This window comes from Megalops cyprinoides, chromosome 1 (assembly GCF_013368585.1).
Source record: "Megalops cyprinoides isolate fMegCyp1 chromosome 1, fMegCyp1.pri, whole genome shotgun sequence".
In the NCBI taxonomy this organism is placed as follows: Eukaryota; Metazoa; Chordata; class Actinopteri; order Elopiformes; family Megalopidae; genus Megalops; species Megalops cyprinoides.
In genome coordinates this window covers 53,033,671-53,057,761 of record NC_050583.1, presented here as the reverse complement: position 1 = coordinate 53,057,761, position 24,091 = coordinate 53,033,671, and the positions used below count along the sequence as shown (strand labels likewise).

The following is a 24,091-nucleotide window of genomic DNA, read 5'->3' as shown; positions in this document are numbered from 1 at the left end:
CTGCCCTGTGGTATGTATGTGAGCATGTGTGTGTGCATGTGTGCGCATATACTCCTGTATTCATGTATGTATGTGCATATATATGTATGCGTGTGTGCGTGTGTGTGTGTGTGTGTTACCTTCTCGTGGATCTCCTGAGTGGACTGGGCATCGCAGAATGCCACAGTGGCCAGGTCTTTGAGGATGGGCATCTCCACCGTGCAGTCACGCCCATCCAGCAGCGCCACCAGGGGGCGCGGGTGCATGGGCCCGTTCATGATCTGGGGCCGGATACCTGAGAGAGAGGGAGGGAGAGAGAGGGGGTGAGTGAGTCACGTCGGCTGGGTTTCATTCATTCCCTGCAGGAATCCACACACTGCTACACATCACATTACTTTACATTATTGTCATTTAGCAGACGCTCTTATTTTTTATTGAGGTTTTATTGTGGCTCTATAGATTTTACAGATTTTACATGTCATCCACTTATACAGCTGGATATATACTGAGGCAATCGTGGGTTAAGTACCTTGCACAAGGTTATGGCAAGAAAGCTCCAGCAGAGAATCGAACCAACAACCTTCTGGTTACGAGCACAGCTCCTTACCACTATGCTACACTGCCACCCCAGGAAATGCCCAGAGGACTTTCACAGCTGAACTGCAGTCAGGGGAGAGCAAGGGTACAACAGCAGTGCCCCGGTGGGGAATTGAACCAGCAACCTTTTGGTTATGAGCCGCACACTGCTGCCCCATACACCTACAGGCCCTCAGTGAAACACTGTAAAGCCGTACACTACGACCAGAGGAGGGGACAGGGGCTGTTTTTATGAGTCGGGTCACGTGTAAGAGGAGCTCTATATTCCAGACGTGCGGAACGCGACCTATGCAATTTAATGGAGTGGGCTCGTTCCATCTCTCTGGGCAGGCGGCGTCCCAAAGCACTGATCTGGGATCAGCTAGCCCAGCTGTAATCCTCACTCCCAAAAAACAAACAAAAAGAGACAAAACTGATCCAGGGAAGGATCAGTGATAAGGACCCCCCGTCTGTCTACATCAAAACACACTTTCACAATGGTGGTTGGAGCACAGACCTCTAGACTTGACTAGACAATACATTACATTACAATCATTTAAGCAGATGCTCTTATCCAGACAGACTTCCAGCACAATAGAACAGAAGTGAATCCATTCAAGTTGAATGAGCAACAGTGTCAGACCAGGCTAACAACACTCCCAGACCAGTGAGAGTGAGCATAACACCATTCAAACCTTGCCACAGGTAACTTGTGCAGCCTGACTAGACAAGGGAAGCCAAGTATACTACCATACATCAGTCACTAGATCACAGAATCCAAAACACATCGTGATACTGCACATAAAATACAATACTGCTGTACTCTTGATCAAGGTGTTTTACCCGAATCATAAAAATCTAGCAGTGTGCATACTCCATGGAACACATGGATTTACAACATATATGAAGATGCATATTAGTTGTGTGGTTAAGGATTAAAGGAAAGAAAGTCAATAATTCAAACAGACCCTACCCTTGTAAGGAGGGGTAAGTATCAATGACTGTCCATGATTAAGGACTTTCTGTTCTTGAATCTTGACCTTCATTTGACCAGTTATTACAAGACCACGTCTACCCCTTGGGAACACCCAGAATTCTGTGAGCCCTCTGTGTGACAGACACCTCTTGGGTGTTGCTGATTTACATTCAGAGATTAGGATATAGTTATAATCAGTGCTGGCTGAGCAAACAAATGGTGCTCAATAAATCAATGGGCCGACTCAGACTGGATTAGCTAACAACCTCACTGCAAACATCTAGCTCACCTTGCACTTCCTCAAGCAGCAATCAATTACCCCACAGAGTCTGACCATGCGCTCGCACACGTGCACACAGAAATACACATACACACACACACACACACACACACGTACATATACACAAACACACATAAAGGCACAGACACACACGCACACACACATATAAACTCACACATACCAGCACAGTGAAACAGAAGTGCACGTGCACACACACATACACACACACACAAACACGCGCACACACACAAAGAAACACACACACACACACTCCCATCCGCACAGAAGTGGTGGACCGACAAGAGTCTCGAGTCTCTCTGTCTCTAGCTCTGCAGCGGCCGTCAGACAGAGGGGAGGGTGGGGATCAGTCTACACTCTGATCACTCACATCCCCTCCACGTCACACCAGGGACAAAGCCGTCACACCGACTGTGTCGCCGAGCGCCAGTCTCAGTGCCCCATACAGACAGGGACGGCAGCGTAGCACTCAAAGGGGCCACAAGGAGCCAGAAACGAAGCGAGGGGACGCCACTACAGGCTGCGCACACCAGCCAGGGGCAGACAGCGAGATCGAACCCGAACGCACCGAAACCGTGCTGCTCTGTTGCTGAGCCTCGTACGGCGCTCGACTCCCTCCGCGCCGAGAGTCTGAAGGAACCTGGGCGGCCCTTCCCCGTCTGACCGACCGCTTAACACCACTCTGCGGGAGCCGGCCCCCGGCTGGCATTTTAACACCCGTTTCATACAGTTTTAATAAGAGCCCCATCAATATTCATGGCCCTGGCAGAGTGACACTGCGGTGGCCCTGCCAGCTCTCCCACCAATGCGACAGGACCGGAGATGCACAGAGAAGTTTTGGGGCCCAGGCGCCGATGGGAGGGGGGGGGGTGGCTGAGGAACTGTGACGTCACGCTTACAGACACGTCTCGTCGTCAACCCCACCCCACCATCCTTCCACCCCTCCACCACTAATGGCTTCAAGGAGTGGATTCCTAGAATTCAGCTCAGGGAGGAGGAGATCAAAGAGGCAGAGTGGAGGGGTGGGGGGGATGGGGGGAGTTTACAGACACTCTGCTGCAACCCACACAGGCTCGCGAAAAGAGCCAGATGCCTGGAGAGGGAACAGACAGGCAGAGGAAGAGAAAACCAGAGGAGATAGATGGGCAGGCGGGCAGACTCAGGTACAACTGAACTCAACAGATAGAAGGAAAAATGAACAGGGGAATAGAACAGAAAGACGGGGGTCCGGAGGACGAAACAGACAGGTAAAGGTACAGAGAGGGAGAGGGACAGTTCAGATGCACCGGGACATAAAGAGCAACAGATGGACTGAGTAGACAGGGATGGAGCAGAGAAGCACAGAGGGATGGGAAACACACAGGGAAAAGCTAGGCTTTGGGGAGTAGAAATAACCAGGTGTACCAACAGTAAAAATCCACATACCCGCCAACACTCTCCTCACCAGCAGAGGTCGCTAGCGAGTACTGCCCGGCTCAGAGAAACCGCAAGGAGACACGGGGGGAGGGCGAGTGGGACGGGCGAGGGGAGCTGTGCCCAAAATAAAGGAGCGGCGGGACTCAAAAAGAAGACACAGCGCACTCACAGGGGCTGTGGTCCTCTATCCGTCTGCCGCCTGTTGTCATGGTGATAACTTAACTGGCTTTGGCTGGTTTATAATACACTTTATTTTAGGCAGTGACATCTGTGCCGCCGTTGGAGATTAGAGGCGCACACACTCTCTTCCCCGCCTTCCACCTCTCCCTCTCTCCCTCTCCCTCCGCCACGAGAGGGGAGCTCCGGCGCTCCACAGGCGTTTCATTAAAACGCAGCACCAGGTAAACAGCGAGACGTTAAAGAAGTGGCGGATAGCCACCACAACCACACACGTACGCACACACACATGCACACACACACACACGCACACACATACACACACACACACACACACACACACAATTCAGAGCACCTTCCCCCACACTGTCACATTCCTGCCGACACCGAGGCCACCGTCGCACCTTCCTTCTGCACCCGACGCCACGCTCGGGCTGTGACAGACACCCCACCCTTCCCCCACCCCTCCCCCACCCCTCTCGAGCGCCAGGAAGCGCCACCCTGCCAGTAATGACCTCCCTCAGGTGTCTCCGTGTGTGTGCTTGCTGCTCGGGTGTGTGTGCGCGTGTGTGCGAGTACGCCGTCTCTTTTGACTCAAACGCCTCCCAGATGAGGGGCCCCCTCTCTCTCTCCCCGACTGACCCCGGGAGCCGACGGCTCTGCCAGGGAGCGGGCGAGAGGGCCGTGGCAACGGGCCCGGGGGGGCGGAGATTCCACAGGCCAGGATATCCCGCCAATCGGGCACGGGCGGCACCCTCGCCCCCGCCCTTCTGCGGCTCAAACCGCACAGAGCGCTCTGGCACACACGCGAGCAGTTAGGCTGGCCTCTCAGGGGAAAAGACAACAGGGGGTAAAGCACTGGAGTGGCGTGGGTGAGGGGTACGATGAAGCTGCCCCTAAAACACAGGGAGGTTAACGCCCTGTCGGGGGGGCACAACAACACAGTAACCCCCGTACGTCAAGCGGTCTCCTGTCACACGCTGTGACCTTCCCGAGCTGGAGTGACGTCCTCTCTGCAGGGTCCCTTCAGCCGCATCTTTACAGAGTCTACAGTTAACTATCACTGTCACTCTCTCTCTCTCTGTCTTGCCCTCTGTTTCTCTCTCTTTTTCTCCCTCTCTCACTCTCATTCTCTCTTCCTCACTCTCCCTTTCCCTCTCTCTCTCATTCCCCTTTCCCTCTCTCTCTCTCACTTTCTCTGCCTGTCTTTCTATCTTATCAGGCACAGTGGGACTCATCTCTCTAGATCCACTCTCTCTGCTGTTTTGATCAAAGCAGCAGCACGCAGGGGAACTCAGCTGAATGCATCTCCAGACTGGACCTTCGCAAAACTAGCAGCCACCTCTGCCCTGTCCCCTCCTGCCCGACCCCTGTGCCCAGTCCCCCGGCCTCTGCTGAACACCCCCTGCCCCACGCCCCGCACCCACCACCGACCCACCACCAAAACGCGAACCGACCTTACAAGTGTTAAGCACAGCTACGAAGGAGTATCTGGCTGCTCCTTAAAGGAGGGGAGAGAAAATAACAGCTGCACTCAGAGCCCTGCCGATTCGACCCTCACGTAATTAAGCCTCTTCCTCCCCGCTGCCTCAGTCAACAGACAGGGGAGGGCTCTCCGAAGCAGCAGCAGCAGCAGCAGCTGCTCGCTACCTGGCTCCCCCCCCCCCCCCCCCCCTCTCTTGCTGCCCCCCCCCCCCCAGAGGGACTCTTCATCAGGAAGATGATGTGCTCTCCCCTGAGTTCATCAGCAGCACAGATGCAGCTGGTTGTAGCATCATCGCCTTCACTTGGAATGGAGAAAGGGAGTGGGAGGGGGGTGGATGCAAGCACAGATATCTTATTTACTGCGCAGATATCCAACACCGCACTGCGTTCTGCTTTCCATACCTCCACGTCTAGGGCATTCCAGCGCTGTACGTGTTGCTGCTCCAGCTAAGAACCCTATCTTCGACAAATGAGAACATATCTTTTGCTGAAACAATGGCAGAGGCAGACTTCTCGGTGTTAAGCTGAATATCTGTTCTGTAAATAGGATATCTGTGGTTCAACCTCTTTGAACCTGAACATTTTGATTTTTTTCTTCCTCTGTTTTCAGAACTAAAACCTAATGCTGCATCCAGGGAATGCAAGTTGGGTGGGTATACAATTGCAAAATTGTGGTATTTGGTTTTTTTTCTTTTGGCATTTCAGCATACCACCAGCATAAAAAATAAGAGAATGCCACAAAATCTGGTTCAGTATCGGTACTGATCACATTCTGACATTGAATCAATTACATTCCTATTTCAAGCTTGTATCAGCTGGACGTGAAAAATGTTAAGATAATACGTTCGCCCATAGCAAAATGACATAAATAAGACCATGTAACATGATCCCCTGATGTCAAAAATAATTTGACATGCCAGCAATTATACCTGCTGTGAAGGGCTCTCTGAATACTGTAATTAATAATAATGATCTGAATGAGTGGGCAAATAAAATCAGAATCACTTACTCCTCATTACTGGTCCTCTGAAGATCACAAAACTTGCAAATAAGTCACTTGCGGTACACAAAACATTAAAAAAATAAAATGATAAATCTTATTATACTACAAAATATGAACATAAAATTTGAATTTTATGACCTAACTTTATTACTGTTTTTCTTACTGAGAAAACTATTACTAACATTTTTTTTTCTCAAAAATACCTTTATTCTTTCTTTTTAAAAGTAATTTTTATTATTAAGTTTTTATAAAGTTATTATATCAGAGCCACCAGGGGAACCATTACTTCTCAAGGCAATTCATTTATGTTTATGATGCCTGCAACTTCAAGGGCTGTTTGTCTTACCAGACAGACAGCAAACGAGCTCGAAATAGACAGCAGAGCCGCGAGTTCATTGGCTGCTTAGAACTGCTCACTTTCACAGAAGGGTTATCAGACTGAAGAGCGCCGCGGAGCTGACTGGGGCGCTGAAGCACAGCTCTCTGACATGGAGTGGGCAGACTAGCTGCAGGGCCCTGCACCGGAGATGAAACTCAACTAAATGAACAGTAAACACAGTGCAAGTGGAAATTAGAATATACAACATTACTGTCATTTAGAGGACGCTCTCATCCAGAGCAAACTTACAAAAGTTGCAGTTTTAGGTTAGGTTACAGTTTTTTCTAAGGGCTACTCTACAGTACATTACATTATTGTCATTTGAGTCACTCTTACCGTGACTTACAGGTTACAGTTTTACCTATTTACACAGCTGGATTTTTCACCGAGGCAATCGTGGCAAAAGTACCTTGCGCAAGGTTATAGCAAGCATGCTCTGGCAGAGAATCGAACCAGCAACCTTCTGGTTACGAGCCCTGCTGCTTACCACTATGCTACACTGCCGCCCCAACAAATACCCAGAGGACTTTCACAGCTGGACTGCGGTTGGGGGAACACAGTTGCCCCTTTTGGAAATACAACCCCCCCCGCCCAATATCATTTTCAATCAGAAAATATCACCCGCCTGACCACGGGCCCGGTCAGGTGGGAGTCCGGCCGAGGACAAGCCCAAATAGAAAATGGCAAACGTTCCCCCGAAAATGCAGTGATGAGAATATCCCCCGGCCACCTCTGACAGAGGTTTTAATAGGAGCGGTTTCCTCTCACAGCTGACTGTAGGGCCCCCCGACCACAGGCCCACAGGGCCACCTCGACCCTCTGATCAACAGCTGCTGCTGGTTACCTAGCAACCCCCAAGCAAGCTGCTTGAGCCGCGGTCGCCGGCGGCCCTCTCCTGACGACAGGCCAGGAGGCTGCTGGCCTCTGCACGGGCTATACAACAGGGCTGTAACACTACGGACCTGGACCACAGGACAAGGCAGGGAGTGTGTGTGTGTGTGTGTGCGTACGTGTGTGTGTGTGTGTGTATTAGTGAATTAAAATTATACATAGCTGTGTGCACATGCAAACACTCTGAGAGCATGCATATACACACACACTCGTGCACACACACACACACACACACACACACGCAGCGTGGCAGCCCACAAACGGTCGGTTACTTTCGAGTAATTTGAACCCGTGGCACGATGCGTGGTCAGTTGCACGGCACGGGGGTCAAACAACGGCGTGTTTTTCTTTTCGAGAGTTTCCTCCCACTCCTCCTGGAGGCTGGCCAGAACTTTCTGGAACATTAAGCCGTCCTGGAGGCGAAGAAATTCCTCCGTCACTCGCTCGCTCGCTCGCTCTCACACACACACACACACACACACACACACACAAACCCTCTCGTAAGACCCGCGCAATGCAAACACTTCGCGTGCCACACGCTACCGCGAGGGGTCACCGCATGAGGCCGGCATGGGGGGGGGACATAAGCCCCCTTTTGTTGGCAGCCTCCGAAACCTCCCCCCCACCTCCAGTATCCCCCCCAGCGTAGCACACAAAGGCCTCTTGTCCTCTCTGCCTCTGCTCCACCCCTGTCACCACCCAGCTGCCCGCCACACCAATCGCTCCCCTGCCAAGAAAATTAGGGAGCTCCTGGCTAAAAAGCCCCCTTTGTGCGTCCCCCCCGCCCCCCCTAGAGAGGCCGGCTCCCCCTGTGTGCAAGCGAGGCGGGCAGCGGGGGGGGACACACAAAAGCGGGTACCGACGGTCGCCGCGGTGAAATTCCTTCCCTCGCTTTTCGCTACCACAACAGGAGAGCCTGCGCCGCAGTACGGCACAAACATCTACAGGTATATCAGACGGCAGCCCGCTCAACCAACACTCATGCGTATACACACACACACACACGCACGCTTTCACATGCGCACACATACACACGCGTGTACACACAAGCTCAAACGCAGCCTCTCTCTCTCTCTCTCGCTCCCAGTATTGCCTCACCACAATAGGGCTGCTACGAAAAACAAAACAAAAAAAAAGAAAAAAAAACTGGGCAGCGAGACACCCTCCCCACTCACACCACTCCGCGCCACACTTTATTAGACAGGCTAAAAAGAAAAAACAGGAAACGTGCTGCTTGCCTGGAAAATGTTGCCTCCACATTCTTCCGATTAAGGGCTACACATGGCAGTCACATAAAAAAGAGGAAAAAAAAGAAAGAAGAAAAAAAAGGAGAAAAGGAGATTGCTCGGGGGGGTATCCCCCCCAACACTCCTGCCCCACGCCGCTCCCCTTTTCCTCCGCCCCTCCGTGCGACCCCCCCCCTCGCTCTCTCGCCCCCCGGCTAAGAGAGGCGTCTCAGGACGAGCCGGCACTCCACCCCCGGTCGCACCATCTTTCGGACAGGGCAGAACGCCCCCTGTGAGAGGCGGCTGGAGAAGGCAAAAAGAGGCGCGAGCTGAGCCTGCCCCCCCCCGCCCCCCCGGCGGATCGGACGGCCACGGGTCTTTCAGGGGGAGGACGCTTTTGTCCTCTTTATCTCTGGGGAGGAACGGCCCAGCCGCTCGGCTCTGGGCGGCACTCCTCTCTCCTCCCTCTCTCTCCCTCTCCAGCGTGAGCGTGAAAAAACTCTTTGGCTCGGTCCCTCCCCGCTCGCCGGGCTGATGCCGTGAACGCCGTCCCCGCCGCTCTCCTCTGGCTCTTTGTCTCCGTCAAAACGGGGAGACGGAGATGCCGAATAAGAAGAAGAAAAACACAGAAAAAAAATGCGACTGAGGGAGAAAAGAGAGAGAAAATTCCGGCAAAGAGCGCCAGTGAGAGTGCGTGGCGCCGAGCTCGTGGGGGGGGGGGGGGCTGGTGCGGGTCCCTCTTCCACTCGTCTCTCGTTCCCCTCCCTCTGTTTTTTCTCTCTCCCCTGTCTCTCCCTCTCCTTCTCTCTCTCTTTTATTTTTTATTTGTAATCTGGCCTCCACAGCCTTTTAAGAACGCCTGCCCCTTTTTTTTCCCTCTCTCTCTCCCTCTCCCTCTCTCCCCCCCCAATAACTCCCTCTTTCCATTTGCTCTCTATCTCCAAACTAAACATCACCCTCCGCTGGTACTTGAAGTGAGAAGTGTTCCTTTGAAGGGAGTGAGCGCTCTCAGACACACACACACACACGCACAAAAACACACACGCGAGCGCACGCAATATTACATCAGCAACCCTGAAGACAATCGTGCTGCAGCAATTAAGCCTGGTGTCACCTGCAGTACGCGGTTCTCGGCAAGCCGAGAACTTAAAGTGTTAAGTTCGCGGCTTGCCGTCCCCGTGAAAAGGGGGGAGATTGACAGCCCACCTTGATATGGTAAAGCCTGTTTAAAATAACAATGCTGCAGATCCCCCTTCACCCCCCCCTCAACCCTCTTCTGAACGGCTGCACAGAGTCTAAAAACCACCCCCCCCCCCATATCCCCACCCCACCATGCTTGGCGGTCTGGCTAACAGGTGTGACCGACAGACAAAGGGGCTCGGTCGCTGCGGCCATTCACTGGCGGCCGGGTGGTGGAAGGCGGCTGGCCCGCGCTCAGGGGGGGTGTATTTTTTTTTTTTTGTAGTGCTGGGGGGGGGGGGGGTGTTTCTTCACCAACACACGTGCCTCCTGGTGCGCACGACCCTGGCACCGACCCCACCGTCACATTTTGGTGGCACCTATGCCTACCCTAATGCACTCGACCTGGCCACCTTTAATGTACTTACAGTAGCACTGAAGCAGTGCCTGAGGCTGACCTGCGGGAGGGACCACCCCTGAGTTTAAGTAGGACTGTGCTGGGCCAGCGAGAGCAGCAACGCTGATTAGCCACCCTGTAGCAGCTGCACGTGACAAATGATCTCAATGACCTGCATCCAGGCTAGAGGACTATAGGACCGCCTAGCTAAAGGAGCAGAAGGCTGCTTAGCCAGAGGGCTACAGGGCTAGAGAACAAGAGCACCAGGAGGGCTAGAGGACAAGAGGACTAGTGAACTGCCTAGATAGAGAACTAGAAGACCACCTAGGTAGAAAGTTAGACAGCCAGAGGACTGCGGTTACAGCACACTGCAGCTCTGTGGCTGGGCGAACAGCACTGTCCAGCGATGAGAGAGTGCTATAATGGAAGGAGGAGAAAGACGATGAGGGTACTCCACATCCACCCATCCCCTGAAAGACATACCAGTTCAGAAAGCACATGTGGGTTAACACACTCCTCATCACACAGAGAGAAACACACACATGCACAGCCACACACACACACACACACACACACACACATACACCTGCATACACATGTTCTCCCTCACACACGCACACACACACACACACACATGCCTGAACACATATGCTGTCTCTCTCTCACACACACACACAAGATCACAAGCAAACAATGCACGCACACACACAAACGCACGCAGATAACAGACTCTGGTCTGTGGTTGTTACTCCTGGCATGTCGCAGTGGACCACAGCACAGAAATAAAGAAATAAAAAAAAAAAACACAAACATATGCAATGTAGACATACCGCCACAACCCTGCTACAAAAGCCCATCACTGTCCCTGCTTCACTGCCTGCCAAAATGGCTCATGTTAAAACGCCTCACATTAAGGAGAAATCTGTGAATCGGCAAACGCAAACAACAGTGAATCTCAGCGTGAGCCACTCAGCAGCGAGCACTTATCTCCCCGCAGCATAAATAGCAGACTGTTTCGTCAGAAGCACCGACTTGTGATTTTCCCTGCCCTTATAGGTTAGCCTTACCCTGAGCGACAGAATAAATATCAATACGAGCAGATTGGCACGGCAGATCCGCTGTGATGAGAATCAAAAGGCTAGTGTTTCCTAAGCAAGCACGGCCACATCTGTTCTGCCCACCCCCCCAGGCACACTAACATGCACACTGACTCAAATGCACGCGCACACACACACACCCACATATAAACACACACGTGCGCACACACACACACACACACACGTGTACACATATACACACACATGCACATATGCATATACACACTGACACACACACACACAGACTATGTGCACACACACATACATATGCGCACACACACACACACATGCACAAACATACATGAACACACACATGCACATACTCAGACACACACATGGACACGCACAAACACACACACACACACACAGAGTACATGGACACACGCACATACACATGCACACACATGCACACACACACACACACACAGACACATACGTGCGCGCACACGCACACACATACACACACACTGAGCTACCTCCCACAGGCTGTGGTAAGCATGTTCCCGAGGACTTGCATAACCAAGCACATTCAGCAGGGAGCCGGACTAAACAGGGATTACACTGATGTTCTAAACCCCTCTCAGTTCAGAAGGGGCAAACCCCCCCATATCTGAGCATGTGTGGTCATGTGACCTCACGCACACTCCGCGTTCAGTGTGTTGAGGATGAAACGCCGACAAACACCGCTATCAGCACCCCTTAAGGTGAAGCCAGGGGCCCACCGCCACCTCAGCAACAAGCCCCTCCAAGGCCAGGAAACCACCCCTTTTCTGGGCCCGCTCTCTCAAAATGCCGTAAATCCGCTCAAGAAGGGATAGTGATGCGGTGTGCCTATCGTTCGGTTAGCGCAGTTAGCGAAAGGGAGGGCGCCGTCATCAGAGAAGCGATATTGGGGAGATGTGTTTTTTTGCCAATTCGAGTCCTCTCAGAATATGCCCGTCACAGATTTCAGCTGGACCCTGCCTACCGAGCCATTAGGTATAATGTGCTCTTATCCGGCAAAGCACTTAAAGGGATTTCAAAACAGAGCCACAAGGAGCGCTAAGCAGTGCCTCATCTTGGAGGTCATTCTGCACCTTTCTCTCTACTTCTCTGTACTGACGCGATCCGGCCTGGAACATTCATTCATTCATTACATTCATTCATTCGGTAGGCACTTTTACCCAAAGCGACTTACAAGAGAGGCAGAGTACAACACAGGCAAAAAGCCATATAAGGAATCAACAATATTAGAAGTACCGTATTTAGAAGCACCGAAGTTTCAATACTTGGCCAGACAAGGTACAAGCTAGCTAGCAGAGATGCAAGTGCATGAAACCATAGAGAAGAGCTCTCAGACGGCTGATGCTCTGGTGGCTGTGTTAAATTACACTGCGTTACATCATTTACTGCTGTGGTAGTCATCCTCATCCAAGCCGCTTTATACACATTATACAGCTTTATAACTGATACTGAAGAAACTCAGTTTATCGGCGGCGGTCCCTCTTCTGGGACTCAAGACTAATTCCCTAAATGCCGCGCCCCGCTGCTGCCCGAACGCGCAGCTGGCGGAAAACAGGCCTCGTACGGCCTCTCATAGATCGGCTTCTTTAATTAGAAGCTGCCGTCACCGTAGCCTGAGAACTACGATGCGGCAGTGAGCTGCCTGTGACTCTAATCACGCATTTTGAGGTTTGTATTATTACTGAGACACGCTGCTTCAAAGCTAATGCTCCCAACCCCAAATGTACGCACGGTTTGCTTTTACAGGCTTTAAAAAAAAAGGTGACGAGGAACATGGCAGGAGTAGCTTGCTGCTTGCGTGACGCAGCTCCATTGGCGAACCCCGGGCCGCGTTCTCAGCCATGTGTGTCGTTTGCGGAGCCGATACAGATCCCAGACAGCGCAGTCAAACTTAAAGGGGCGATAACTGCGACAATTCAGTTTTTAGTGACCTTGGTAATGACTTTGTTGACCTTGTTTTCTGCCGCCTACTGGTCCACCAGTCAGGGTGGGGTATGATCAGACTGGAAGTGCAGTAGGGGGGGTGGCAGAGGGGGGAGAATGTGGGGACAGAGCCCCCCCCCCACCCCGTCTCTTCCCATGACAGTTTATCAGCTTTCAGTTGGACACAGTAACCCACACCTTAAAGGGACATTTCTGGAGGGAGCAGAGGAAGGCTTTGTCTCTCTCTCTCACACACACACACACACACACACGCACATACACACACACACACATACACACACACACCCCAAATGTTTATCCACGAGGAACTCTCTGCCTTTTGGCTCGGGGGGAGGTGGGGTGGCCTGTGGGACGTACCTGTGCCAGTGGCGGCCAGGGGCCCCAGCGCAAACAAAACCCGGGGCGTATGTACACACCATCCTTCACCGGGCAGATAACAACAAAAAAAGAGAGAGAATCAATAGCGGCTCTGCCGGCTTTGTTTTCTCTGCCTCCTCTCCTTTCTCGGTGGCGGATTACCGAGGAGGGGGGGAGCAAACAAGGAGAGGCCGCCAGAGATCCCTCCGTTGCGGCGTACCTCGTTTGCAGAGAGCGGCTCTTTCCCCCGCACCACGGCGGGAACCGCGAAGCAGGCGTCACAGTTTATTATTCCTGTCGCGGAGGAAAAAAAAAGGAAAGAGGCCCGCTGCTGTTGGCACGGTGATAAAATAAAGTGACGTTTGAGGACGCCCCCCCCCGTGTGGCCTCTTCGGCTCCACCCCCTATCCCAGAGGCGTGCGAAACGCCGCCAAAATGTGGGCGCGGCCACCGTGGATCGCGGCTCAGCCTAGCGTGGGGCCTGCTGTAATCACCACTTTCTACTTTCCCTCTGGAAAAATAAAGAGAGCGGGAGAGGGAGAGAGAGACAGAGAGAGAGAAGGCACAGCTGCAGGTGGGCTCCAGATGTGAGGTCTCTCTGGGAGGGCGTCTCTGGCACAGTTATGCCCCCCCCCCCCCCCCCCCCCCCCGATCCCCCACACCCCCGTGACAGAAGCCATCTGGCCTGGCAGAGGGAGCGGAACATGGCATCGGCGCGCCCCTCATGGGGTGACAGCGTGCCCCGACACATGGCAGAGTGCAGACTTACAGACCATTCTACTATGCCCCCCCGCCAAACCCGCTCTCCCCGACCTGTCACATCGTACCACACAGCTGGGTCCTATTACCATAAATACATGCGGCCCCCCCAGTTTCTGTTGACAAAGCGGTCTGTGCCCCCCCCCCCCACTTGGCATTGGGTTACAGCGTTTACACCGAGTCCCTCACGGCACAGCAATCTCGAGCCGTTCCATCATCATAAAAACCCGACAAATGCCGCAGATGATATTACAGACTTCCTCGGTCAACAGACGTGCCACCTCCCCACCCTCCCCCTCACTGTAATCAGAGGTGACAGATACACCGCACGATCGGTACCTGGAAAAACATGATCCCAAACTCCCAATTCACTTCCTGGCAACCAGCTGCCGGGGAAGTGCGTTTGGCTGAACTCATTAGCCTCAGTGCAAGGGAGGCGGAAAAAAAACAAACACAAAAAGACTCTCAGGCACAGCGATTTGTTTTTGGGGAGCGAAGGTGCGAGCATTAAGGAGAGAAATTGGGCGGTAATTTTCGAGAAACAGCTGATGATCAATATTACCTGTAACTGTCAAAGAAACATTTTTGGGAATGAGAAAAAGGCGTTGTGTGGGAAGTGAGGTGAGCATTCGCTGGGATCATGACCTTCTCCTTACCCCCAACTCCCTCCCCACCCCCCACACATACATTTTCTGTCTACAGCCTCAGGAGCCATTAAAAGATATTCCTGCGTAATTGAGTGAGCAGCTCTGGATTTCTGGGACGGAGAAAAAAAAATAAGCCGCGGCTCTTATTGAGCTCAGCAAACCGGCAGCATGTTTAATGACTTAACCAACCTGGCCCGCTAATAACACAGTAATGAAGGCAAAAAAAACGAGGGCAGCTACAACATGCATGTTTCTAATGTGCAAAACAATATGCAAAATGTTTCTCCTCTCAGGTTTTCATATTCATTTGCTTTCTTGCCTTTGTCAGGGGGAGGGAAAAAAGCTATTTTACTCTCTCCTCCACAAGAACACAGCATTCCAATTTCCTCATTAACAGAGGCCCAGACACGCACCAGGGAACGGAATACGCGCTAATGGAATAATAACTGTAAACGTACGACGAGGCGCAATAAGCACGGCAGACAAGAGACAACACTTTGTGCTCGATTTACGGTGCCGCAAGACGCTTCACGTCGAGGGCCCGCGGACCATTTCCCGCCGGCGTCGCAGAGCTGATCGAACGCTGGCATGTTGCCGGTCCGGCCCCGTCCACACCGGGAAGTAACGGAGGGGTGCTGTAACAGAAGCTATAGTAACCCATCAATCAGTCCTCGCTACCACCTCTCCGGCTTTCCTCTCCCCTTCAACGCAAGCAAAGACAGGCCACTTGCTGCAGTGTTTATGTGTTTGCATAGGGGAGCGCTAGGCCGCTTTCAGCTCCGGAGCCAGCTTTATGTAAGGGGGTGTTTTTTTCCCCTCCTGGTTCTGGGACACACTGTTCAGGCTAGTTCTCATTCCAGCTGGGCTCCTGAATAGCCAGGCCTGGCTGAGCTGTTAAGTGAACACCGATCGTGGTTTTTGACAGCATTTAACAAGTGTGTGCCAAAAATCATTTGCAAAAGAAGTCTTCTTTTGAAATCTTCAAAGCATGGTGTTCCGGCTAACAGAATTTTTTTTTCTGTTCATTCGCACATTTTAGCATTCAACTTCTGATTCATTCCTTTTTTTAAGCAAGTGCGGTAGGGCCTTGAAAATTTGATTATGTCACTAATCAGCCCTAATTTATTTCAGAGACCAATATTAAGAAAAATAAGTTGAATAAACCCCTTCACTTGTATCTTTTTACAGTACAGCACATCCAGTAACACGTTTCTTTCACAAAGGATTTGAAACAGATTAACAGTCAACACATGTTGAACAGAGGTCATGATCAGCTAGCAGCTCAGTTGCGGCTAATTAATTAAGAGTAGCTGGATCAAAAACAGGCGTACAAAGTTTGCCTCCAGGACCGTGGCCAGGAAACACTGATTTAAGGGCATGAAAAAAAAGAGGTATCAGTCACAAATCAAGGTAGGGAACACAAACATCACATTACATTCATTGAGCAGACGCTCTTATCCAGAGCGACTTATGTTGGTTACAGATTTTTACAGTGTTATCCATTGATATAGCTGGATATTTTTTTATTGCTATGCCTTTCCCTTCTGAAAAGGAAGCTGACAATATTCTGTTTATGTTTCCACTTCCCTGACTCCTTCCGCGGACTCCAGGCATTTGGATCGAGAGACTTGGAAGTGATGAAAAAATAAGTGGTCAAAAGTAAGGAAAATAAAAGAATCCACCAAGGACACCTCCCAGCAATCGGCACCTTCTTCTCTGTTTGACAAAACACCAGGTTAGCACCGGCCACTCCCGGCATGGTAATTCGGCGTCCGTGAGGTTTTCGTTTTCAGCCCATGAATAATTCAGGGTGACCTGCCTGGCACAGAGAAAGGGGGGGAGGTAGTGGGAGACAAAGGGAAGCTGGGATATGCGAGGGCAGACGAGTCTCTCTCTCTCACTCCCCATTTCACAGGCTAAAAGAGAGAAGAAAAGACACCCAGGCGCAGCTGTTCTGTCTCTTTCTCTCATTTCGGAATTGTTCCTCCTCCCCCGCCTCCATCTGCATCTGACTACCACCCCCCCTCCCCAACACCCCCCACATTTTTTTGGACTCCCTGCAGATGTTCTGCTCCAGACAGACAGAAGATGTCCTTTGCTAATTTAAGCAGATTACTGAATTTCTTTCCTCATTTTCTACAAACATTCCAGCAAGCCAAGCAGGCAATGAAAAAAGAACGACTACAGCTACCTAAAAGCGTGAAATGAGCTTGACTTCTAGCCACTGCACTGATACCTACTTTCAGGGAACCTTCTGCCCTGGATTTCCTGACAGAGCAGGGTCATGGGGTTTCTCTCTCAGCACCACTGGACTTGACCTTCCAGTGCCTTCTTCAGGCTACCCCGTGCTCTCCTCTCAGCCCTCCCCTCTCTAAGACACTTTTGGGGTACCAAAGCCGGTTTCAGAGCATCCTGGCCCATAAAGCGGATGAGGTCAGTTGGCAGGCCAGTGCTGATGAGAGGGGGGAGGGGCTTAAGGGGTAACCCTTAACCGAGGTCAACTGCCACTTGACCTGAAGCCATGCTTGGGAGATTTCTGCTGGCTTAAACTCATTCATTCTTTTTTTCTTGTTTTTTAGCTGGCTCACTTTCCAGTGTGGTCAACGCCAGTAAGGGCCAAATAGAGATGATGAATATTAACAAGGAGAGGGAAGTCTGACATTCTGAGTGAAACTGGTGACAAAAAATGACAGATTTCACATTCTTATTGAAGGGGATTTCAACATTTTTCATATCAGAAAAACAATTCATTTTGGCTCATAATGCGAGTATAAAAAGACACAAAAGCACTACATTTGAAACATACGCCCACAACATTTTCACAATTCCCACTGTCATGACAATTTCACTTTAGGCAAAAAGAACTGTACGGGTGGCACCGATTTGAACGGTTTTGCTGTTGTTGCGTAAGGAGCGTATGTCAGCAGCAGCAGCAGCGATGCGGAAACGGGCGGACAGCCGATTACAACACCGTGAGCCTCGAAACCGCGGGTGTCGTTCGCGAAATGAGATCTGTCCGTTTTCATTCACTACCCGCGGGATTAAGTGGTGACACCGGGACAGGCCGTCACGTGAGATCCCTCCGGCGAGGTTTACCATGGGCCTCCTTTGCGTCACAGGTGGCCACTGGGATTTTTTTCTCCCGTCCATCTGTATGACGCACAGGTATAACAGGCTGATCGTTGCCCAGGCCCACCCTTCCCCCCCATCCTGGCCCTACCGCCCAAGCTTTCACCTCACATAAGCATGTGGCTCAGCTCCTACCCCTCATCCCAGGGCTGAGTGACACTTAAGGAATGAACATTCTAGGGAGCCGCCTGTTAAAAATAGCGGAATACTTCTCCCGAGAGCACTCCAGCAACAAGCTGTTTTCCAATTCACTGTAGCTTGTCCGGTTAGTGAGCCATTTTCACACCGAATTAGCTAGATATTATGTAATTTAAGCCTGTTCTCAGAACTAACAATAACACGCACCCGCAATGTTTCAACAACTGTTGTCCTTCCCCGACTTTCACTGTTCAACGATCACGGCTAATGCCGCTTCACAAGCAGAAAAGCTGGGCCGTCTCAATCACGCTTCAATAACTGTCTCAAACAGTTACTGGGCGTCTGGCATTATGAATTGCGTATGTAAGAACTCACTGATGAAGAAACATGGATTGAGCCGCTGCCGTGAGAGACTGCAACTGATGTAATACAAAGAGAGAGCAATAATTCCAACGAGGTACTGTATGTAGGAGTGTGGGTGATGGCATAATCTGTGTTGGGTGTGCATAACAAAGTAGAGATATACAGCTCTGGTGAAAACCACTTCCAAAATGCAATCATCTGTCAGGTTCCAACTCCAGAAGACTAGGACTGTGGGGCAATCTTCTTTTGTAACCTAAAGAGACTGAACTTTATGCATTATGTTAAAGTGCTCACAGTTCAGTCTTCAAAACATCTCTCAAATTCTTTTGAATGCATGTGTTTTTCACGGTCTGGTTTGGGTTTTGATGAGCAAGGCCACTAAGCATTTCTGACAACATGGCAAAAGTGGCAAGTCATAAATACAGTGTCCACTGTCACTAGCAACACAAATAAGGGTCAACATTACGTGTCATGAAGCAGGTACACAAAAATTTTGAATGGCTTCAAACCACTATGTACGGATACGCGTTCTGGTGTTTCCTGCCACCGCATGCTCAATTTTATTTTCCGTCATCAGACCACCAAGGATGTCCCACAGGTTGCGGACAAGATGGCCGAGGAGGCCAGGGACACACACTGTGGTCCTCCCAAGCCCTCCGCCTCTACCCCGGCAACAGATTCACATTCAGATTTTGCTTCGTTTGGAGGGAAGAGCTTCCTGCTCCTGAAAAAGGGGACATCTGGCTGGGAGGGGAAAAAAGCTCCATTCCAAAAGAACACACACGCCCATCCCAAATGCCAGGCCTCCATCACCGCCACGCCGCAGCTACACACATGGCACATACATAAAACCCCTTCACACGGGAACAGAGGGCTCTTTCCTGCCGCAGCCTTCGAAAACAGCTACAATGCATGGAGGGAACCAGCCCTTTCTAAACTACCCCATTAAAGAGCAAAACCAAAGAAACATTCAGAAATAGAACCAGCCAATCAGTTACATTTACACTACATTTACATTATGTCATTTAGCAGGCACTTTCATCCAGAGCAACTTCCAACGTGAAAATCCAAAGTCATTTAATAAAACAGCATAAAATATTGTACTAAAACTAGGACATTGTACAATACCATGGACAATTCTTCACAAAGTACTGTCATACTTTTTGTCACTGACGTCACTGTCATTACAACAATACAAAATGTAAGCCCCGGCGCATGTGTAACCCCTCAAGGTGTTTGTAATGAGTGCCTTTTGTTAAACCTTCAAATTATCCAAAAATGTGTTTCACTGAAATTGCTCCCTTCATAGCAGAAAACGAACACGTGATCGCATATTTCAAACAAGGGCACCGGTGCATGCACCAGAAACGAGTCCCTGGGCGTGTCTCCTTAGAAACAGAGCATTGAAAATTGAAAATCCCATTGAAAGCCTCCATGGAAATGATGCACTCGAAGATTACGTAACTGTCAGTGAGAAAGCTTCCTGCGTAAGAACGCGATAGCTGTATTTGTCGCTCCCGGCGCAACGCACTCTGTCTCCAAGGGGAGAGTCCGATTAGGCAATCAGACAATCAGTTTGGCTCATAGGACAGCCACGGGACCTACTTACCCCCTGTGGCGTGGGGCCTTTGACACTACCCATAAACCCTCACTTCCTCTGCACCCCAAGCCGCAAATTTTTACCGAGACCTCCGAGTTTGCGCGAATGCCGGATAATCCCAGTCACGTGACTGGACAGCAATCCGTCTGAAATACCGTCCATTTACAAGCACCGGAAGCGCGCGCTCCTAAGCAGCCACCGCCTCACGTGATACTGACCTGCGCTGCTGCCCGTGCGGCTAGCCGACAGCTCCATGGCCGGTGCCGGAGCGCTCCCCTGCTGTGTTATTGGGCACCTTTAGTAACTGCCGCCTGAGTGCCCGACACAACCGTTTAATGACATTATTAATGAGCTGCTTACGGCAGTGGCCAACCAGCGAGGGCGAGAGGGAGCAGCTCCTTGGCCCTCCCGCCCCGTCTTGACATTTCGTGCTAATTGTTTCTCTCTTCTTACTATGCCAGATACACGGACCTATTAAGTGCAACAGAGCTGGGTATGTCATCAAAAGTGTCCCTTTTGGATAATAAAAAATCTGAAAGGTCTGCTCGCTATCACCAGTAAATAAATTCAGAGCCCAGCAGACGCATGGCAAACTGAACAAGAACCACCCTTTTCTCTTTCATCTTTTCTTCACATGAATGTTTAACCACAGAACAGCAGGTTTAATCAGAAAGGTTTTCACTGTGTGTGTGGTCTTTTTTTCAAACGCATCCATTTGACGATCTGCTTAGAGGAACAAGTCTTTTCTTTTTTACTTTCTAAGATCCAACAAAAATACCCCTTTCGCCGTTTTCTTCCACAGTTTGAGCTAAAGTTGTTTCTTTTTTAACAAAACATACACGATGAGAATTTAAAGCAATTTCCACAGGTCCACCCCCCCAAACCTTCCTGTTACTTAAATGAGAAGATAATCTTTCTGTGATTACGGCCAAAACCCGGGTTGCCTAGCAACGCACAATTAAGGAATATGCTTTCAGACCGAGCTTCGCGGGCTGCCCATTATCAGATGAAATTACTGAAGCAACAAATGTCAGCCACATGCAAATGAGTTTGCCGTGCCGAAAGAATGTTTAACTTGAAGGAAATCGGCAGCGCACGACCTTGGAGACGACGGAGACGTTCGCCACGGATTTGCAGCGAGGCAAAAACGCGGCGGAGCCAAAACAGTGTGTACAAGGGCACCTTTGCAATTCCCTCCTCCAGCTTCAACAGCGCTGATGGTATTACTGAGGCAGGAGGAGGAGGTGGTGGTGGAGGACGGAGAGAGAGAGAGAGAAAAAGGCGAGAGAGAAATATTGTGTAATGAATTTCATTACCGTTCTATCAGAGCAGGGAAACGCTACTTGAGCCTATTACGCATCCAGCGCTAAAGCTGGAGTGTTGAGTCTCAGGATTAACGCGTGCGGTAAAAGGAAGAGTTAGAGGATCAAGACCGTCCGAGTTTTACACTCTCATTATCGCGACTTAGAACTAAAATAAACACGCACATGTATTGAACGTGAACAGACAGAGCGGAATTTACCCCCCCCCCCGGGGCTCCGTCAAGCGACGTATGTTAAAATGTTGCTGGCGAATTTCTCCCCGTGTTCATTTGAATACCAAAATCTAGCATTAACCTTGTACCGAACCCAGAGGATTTTTTTATCAACAATCCCCTTAATTGACTATATCCTAAAGAACAATATGCGAATTTAAAGAAAAAAAATGCTGGAGATTAATGGTCCAGACAATACCCCTGAATGTCTTGTTCTCCGTGTACTTCTGTAAGGGCTAAGGGTGGGCTACCACGTGGTGTGTCTCGAAACCGATAGCAGGCTGTAGGTATAATGCTGACATTTGATTTCATTTTCTTTGCAAATTTCCTCAGAAGCCTGTGTGGGTGAAACAGAGGATTACGGGGGTGCCCTTGGTGCTCACTTCCAATAAGCTGATTAATGAGCCTGAGAGAGTCTGTTACACTCGCGTTCTAGAAACGGCGCCAGTACATACAGGACATAAACTAAACAGGTTGTTTTAGTCGTTCAATTCTAACGTGGAATTTCTGATCTTATCTAGAACACAGTCACACAGTCTCTAAATTAAATTCACTGCCGACCCAGCAACAGTAAAACACTCAGTTACCGCCAGTGGGTGTTGTGGATATTAAAGGTGTATTGTAAACGGTGAGCATTCAAACTTCCCCGGTGGATATAGTTTAGTCTTATAAGACCTGCATGGAGTGAGTAGGGGAGTACACACATGCATGTGTGTGTCATTGTCTGTGTGTGTGTGTCTGTGTGTTCAAGTGCATGTGAGTGTGTGTGTGTATGCATGTCTGCATGTTTGTGTGTATATTTGTTAGCATCCATGTATGTACATATATACCAGTGTGCATGTGTACTGTTCCAGAAAGACTGTTGCTCTCAGATCTCTGAATATTTCCTAATATCAGCCAGACCCTTTCTCCCCTCACAGCTTGTTCAAAACCACTCCCCCTCCCCCAGCCACACAATCTTTACAAAATTGGAAACATCAATATACATCCCGGAGACAGGGACTGCAACAATCAAGCTGTACTTCGGGTGCAAATATGTGCACAGAGAGCGGGGTTTAATCTGTGACGGACGATGATAGTAATCTACCACCACCTCATTCCAGCCTCCGTGACAGCTAAGTGGTGGGATACTCTGCGCACAGAGCAATAACCCCACCCCCGACAGACCCCCCAGCACTACATACATCAGCACAACTAGATCTTACACATCAGGGCTGCGGTATCAGCTAAATAGTGAGGCAGACAACCCTTCTGGCCTGCAGTGAATAGCAAGTGTCTATTGGTTGAAAAGTGCTGTTGAAAACTCTCAGCAGAGGGTACTGGAAACAGGAAAGTGTTAAGATCTTCAAAACTGGTCAACCCAAACAATGTCACAAGGTAGCCCCAACGTTCTCCGCGTTCTCTGTGTCGTTTCGATGAGTAAGCTGTAGTTAGGGAGACCATAGGTGAGGCTGAAAGCACCCTAGGGCATCATGCTTGAAACACTCAAATTTAACCTTATTCCAGTCTGATTGGAAACGAAACGTCTTGATGGTCTCCCCTCGCAATCAGCCGCCATTCATACTTTAACCTTTATGATCGGCCACATACAATGAGTAAACAGCACGAGAGAATGCTTTCTAAAAACACATTCTGCTCTGAATGGTCGTCTGTGGCGAGGGCAACGAAGAAATTTTGTCAATGTTTTTTTATTTCCTTTGAAATAAAAAGATGTGAAGATTCAAGATGTGAATTAAAGCTTACCAGTGGCGCATTTCAAGAAATTCTGAAGAAACCTGCCCCAGGCATTAAGTTTACACATTTAATAGTAGCAACACTCATAATAATGAAGTAATAATGACAGCATTAAATTGTTTTAGTGTACGCTGTTCACTCTGTTAAAAAATAAAACAGTTGAGATGCATCTGTGCCATCAGATGAGTCCAGACTAAAGAATGATAAGATCAGTTTTAAGATAAGTGGGAACCCTGATCATTCTGTAACATAGCTGCATTTGAAACTGAAAGATAAGCATTGCAGATCAATCATTATTCACAATAAAACATGGCGAACTGTAGTACTACTACTACGTAACAAAGGTACTATTGACATATTTAGGCACCCCCCCCAACACCCAACACCCAAAAGCACACACATGCAATACACACATATATAATACACACGCGTGCACACACACACACACACACACCAAGATGGTGCTGGTACTGTAGTATCTTTGAGGGGAAATTACTGCAAAGCAAACATTGCTACGCACAATGCAATCCACAGTACTGCGACCTTCGTTTGAGTGGATGCAGTCATTTCAAAGCCCGAAAAAAGACTCAGGGCGATAAAAGAGTAACGTCAATAAGAGAGGAGAGTCTCAGTGTACGCAGTTCAGTGGGGGATCAAAAGAACAGGATCCTTCAGGCTCATGGCTTAACGGTGCTGTACTAAATATACATATTTAAAAAAAGAGCTCTTAGCAGAAGCTGCTTTGGGAACCAATATACACCTTCTGCGACTCCAACATTCCATGTACAAAGGAATTGTTTTGCA

The 24,091-nt window shown here is 49.9% G+C and overlaps 1 protein-coding gene across 4 annotated transcripts in view; it reads right to left on the bottom strand.

The window, feature by feature from the left end:
• LOC118773540 (C-terminal-binding protein 2) overlaps positions 1-24,091 on the bottom strand; it is a 93,124-nt gene that overhangs the window by 15,195 nt on the left and 53,838 nt on the right. For 3 of the 4 annotated variants that reach the window (XM_036522542.1, XM_036522533.1, XM_036522525.1), the window contains one exon: positions 120-274. In XM_036522542.1, coding sequence (XP_036378435.1) covers positions 120-274 — 155 coding nt within the window. Of the gene's footprint in view, positions 1-119; positions 275-8,418; positions 9,083-24,091 lie in introns of those variants that run through there. The other variant, XM_036522551.1, reaches the window with a different exon arrangement.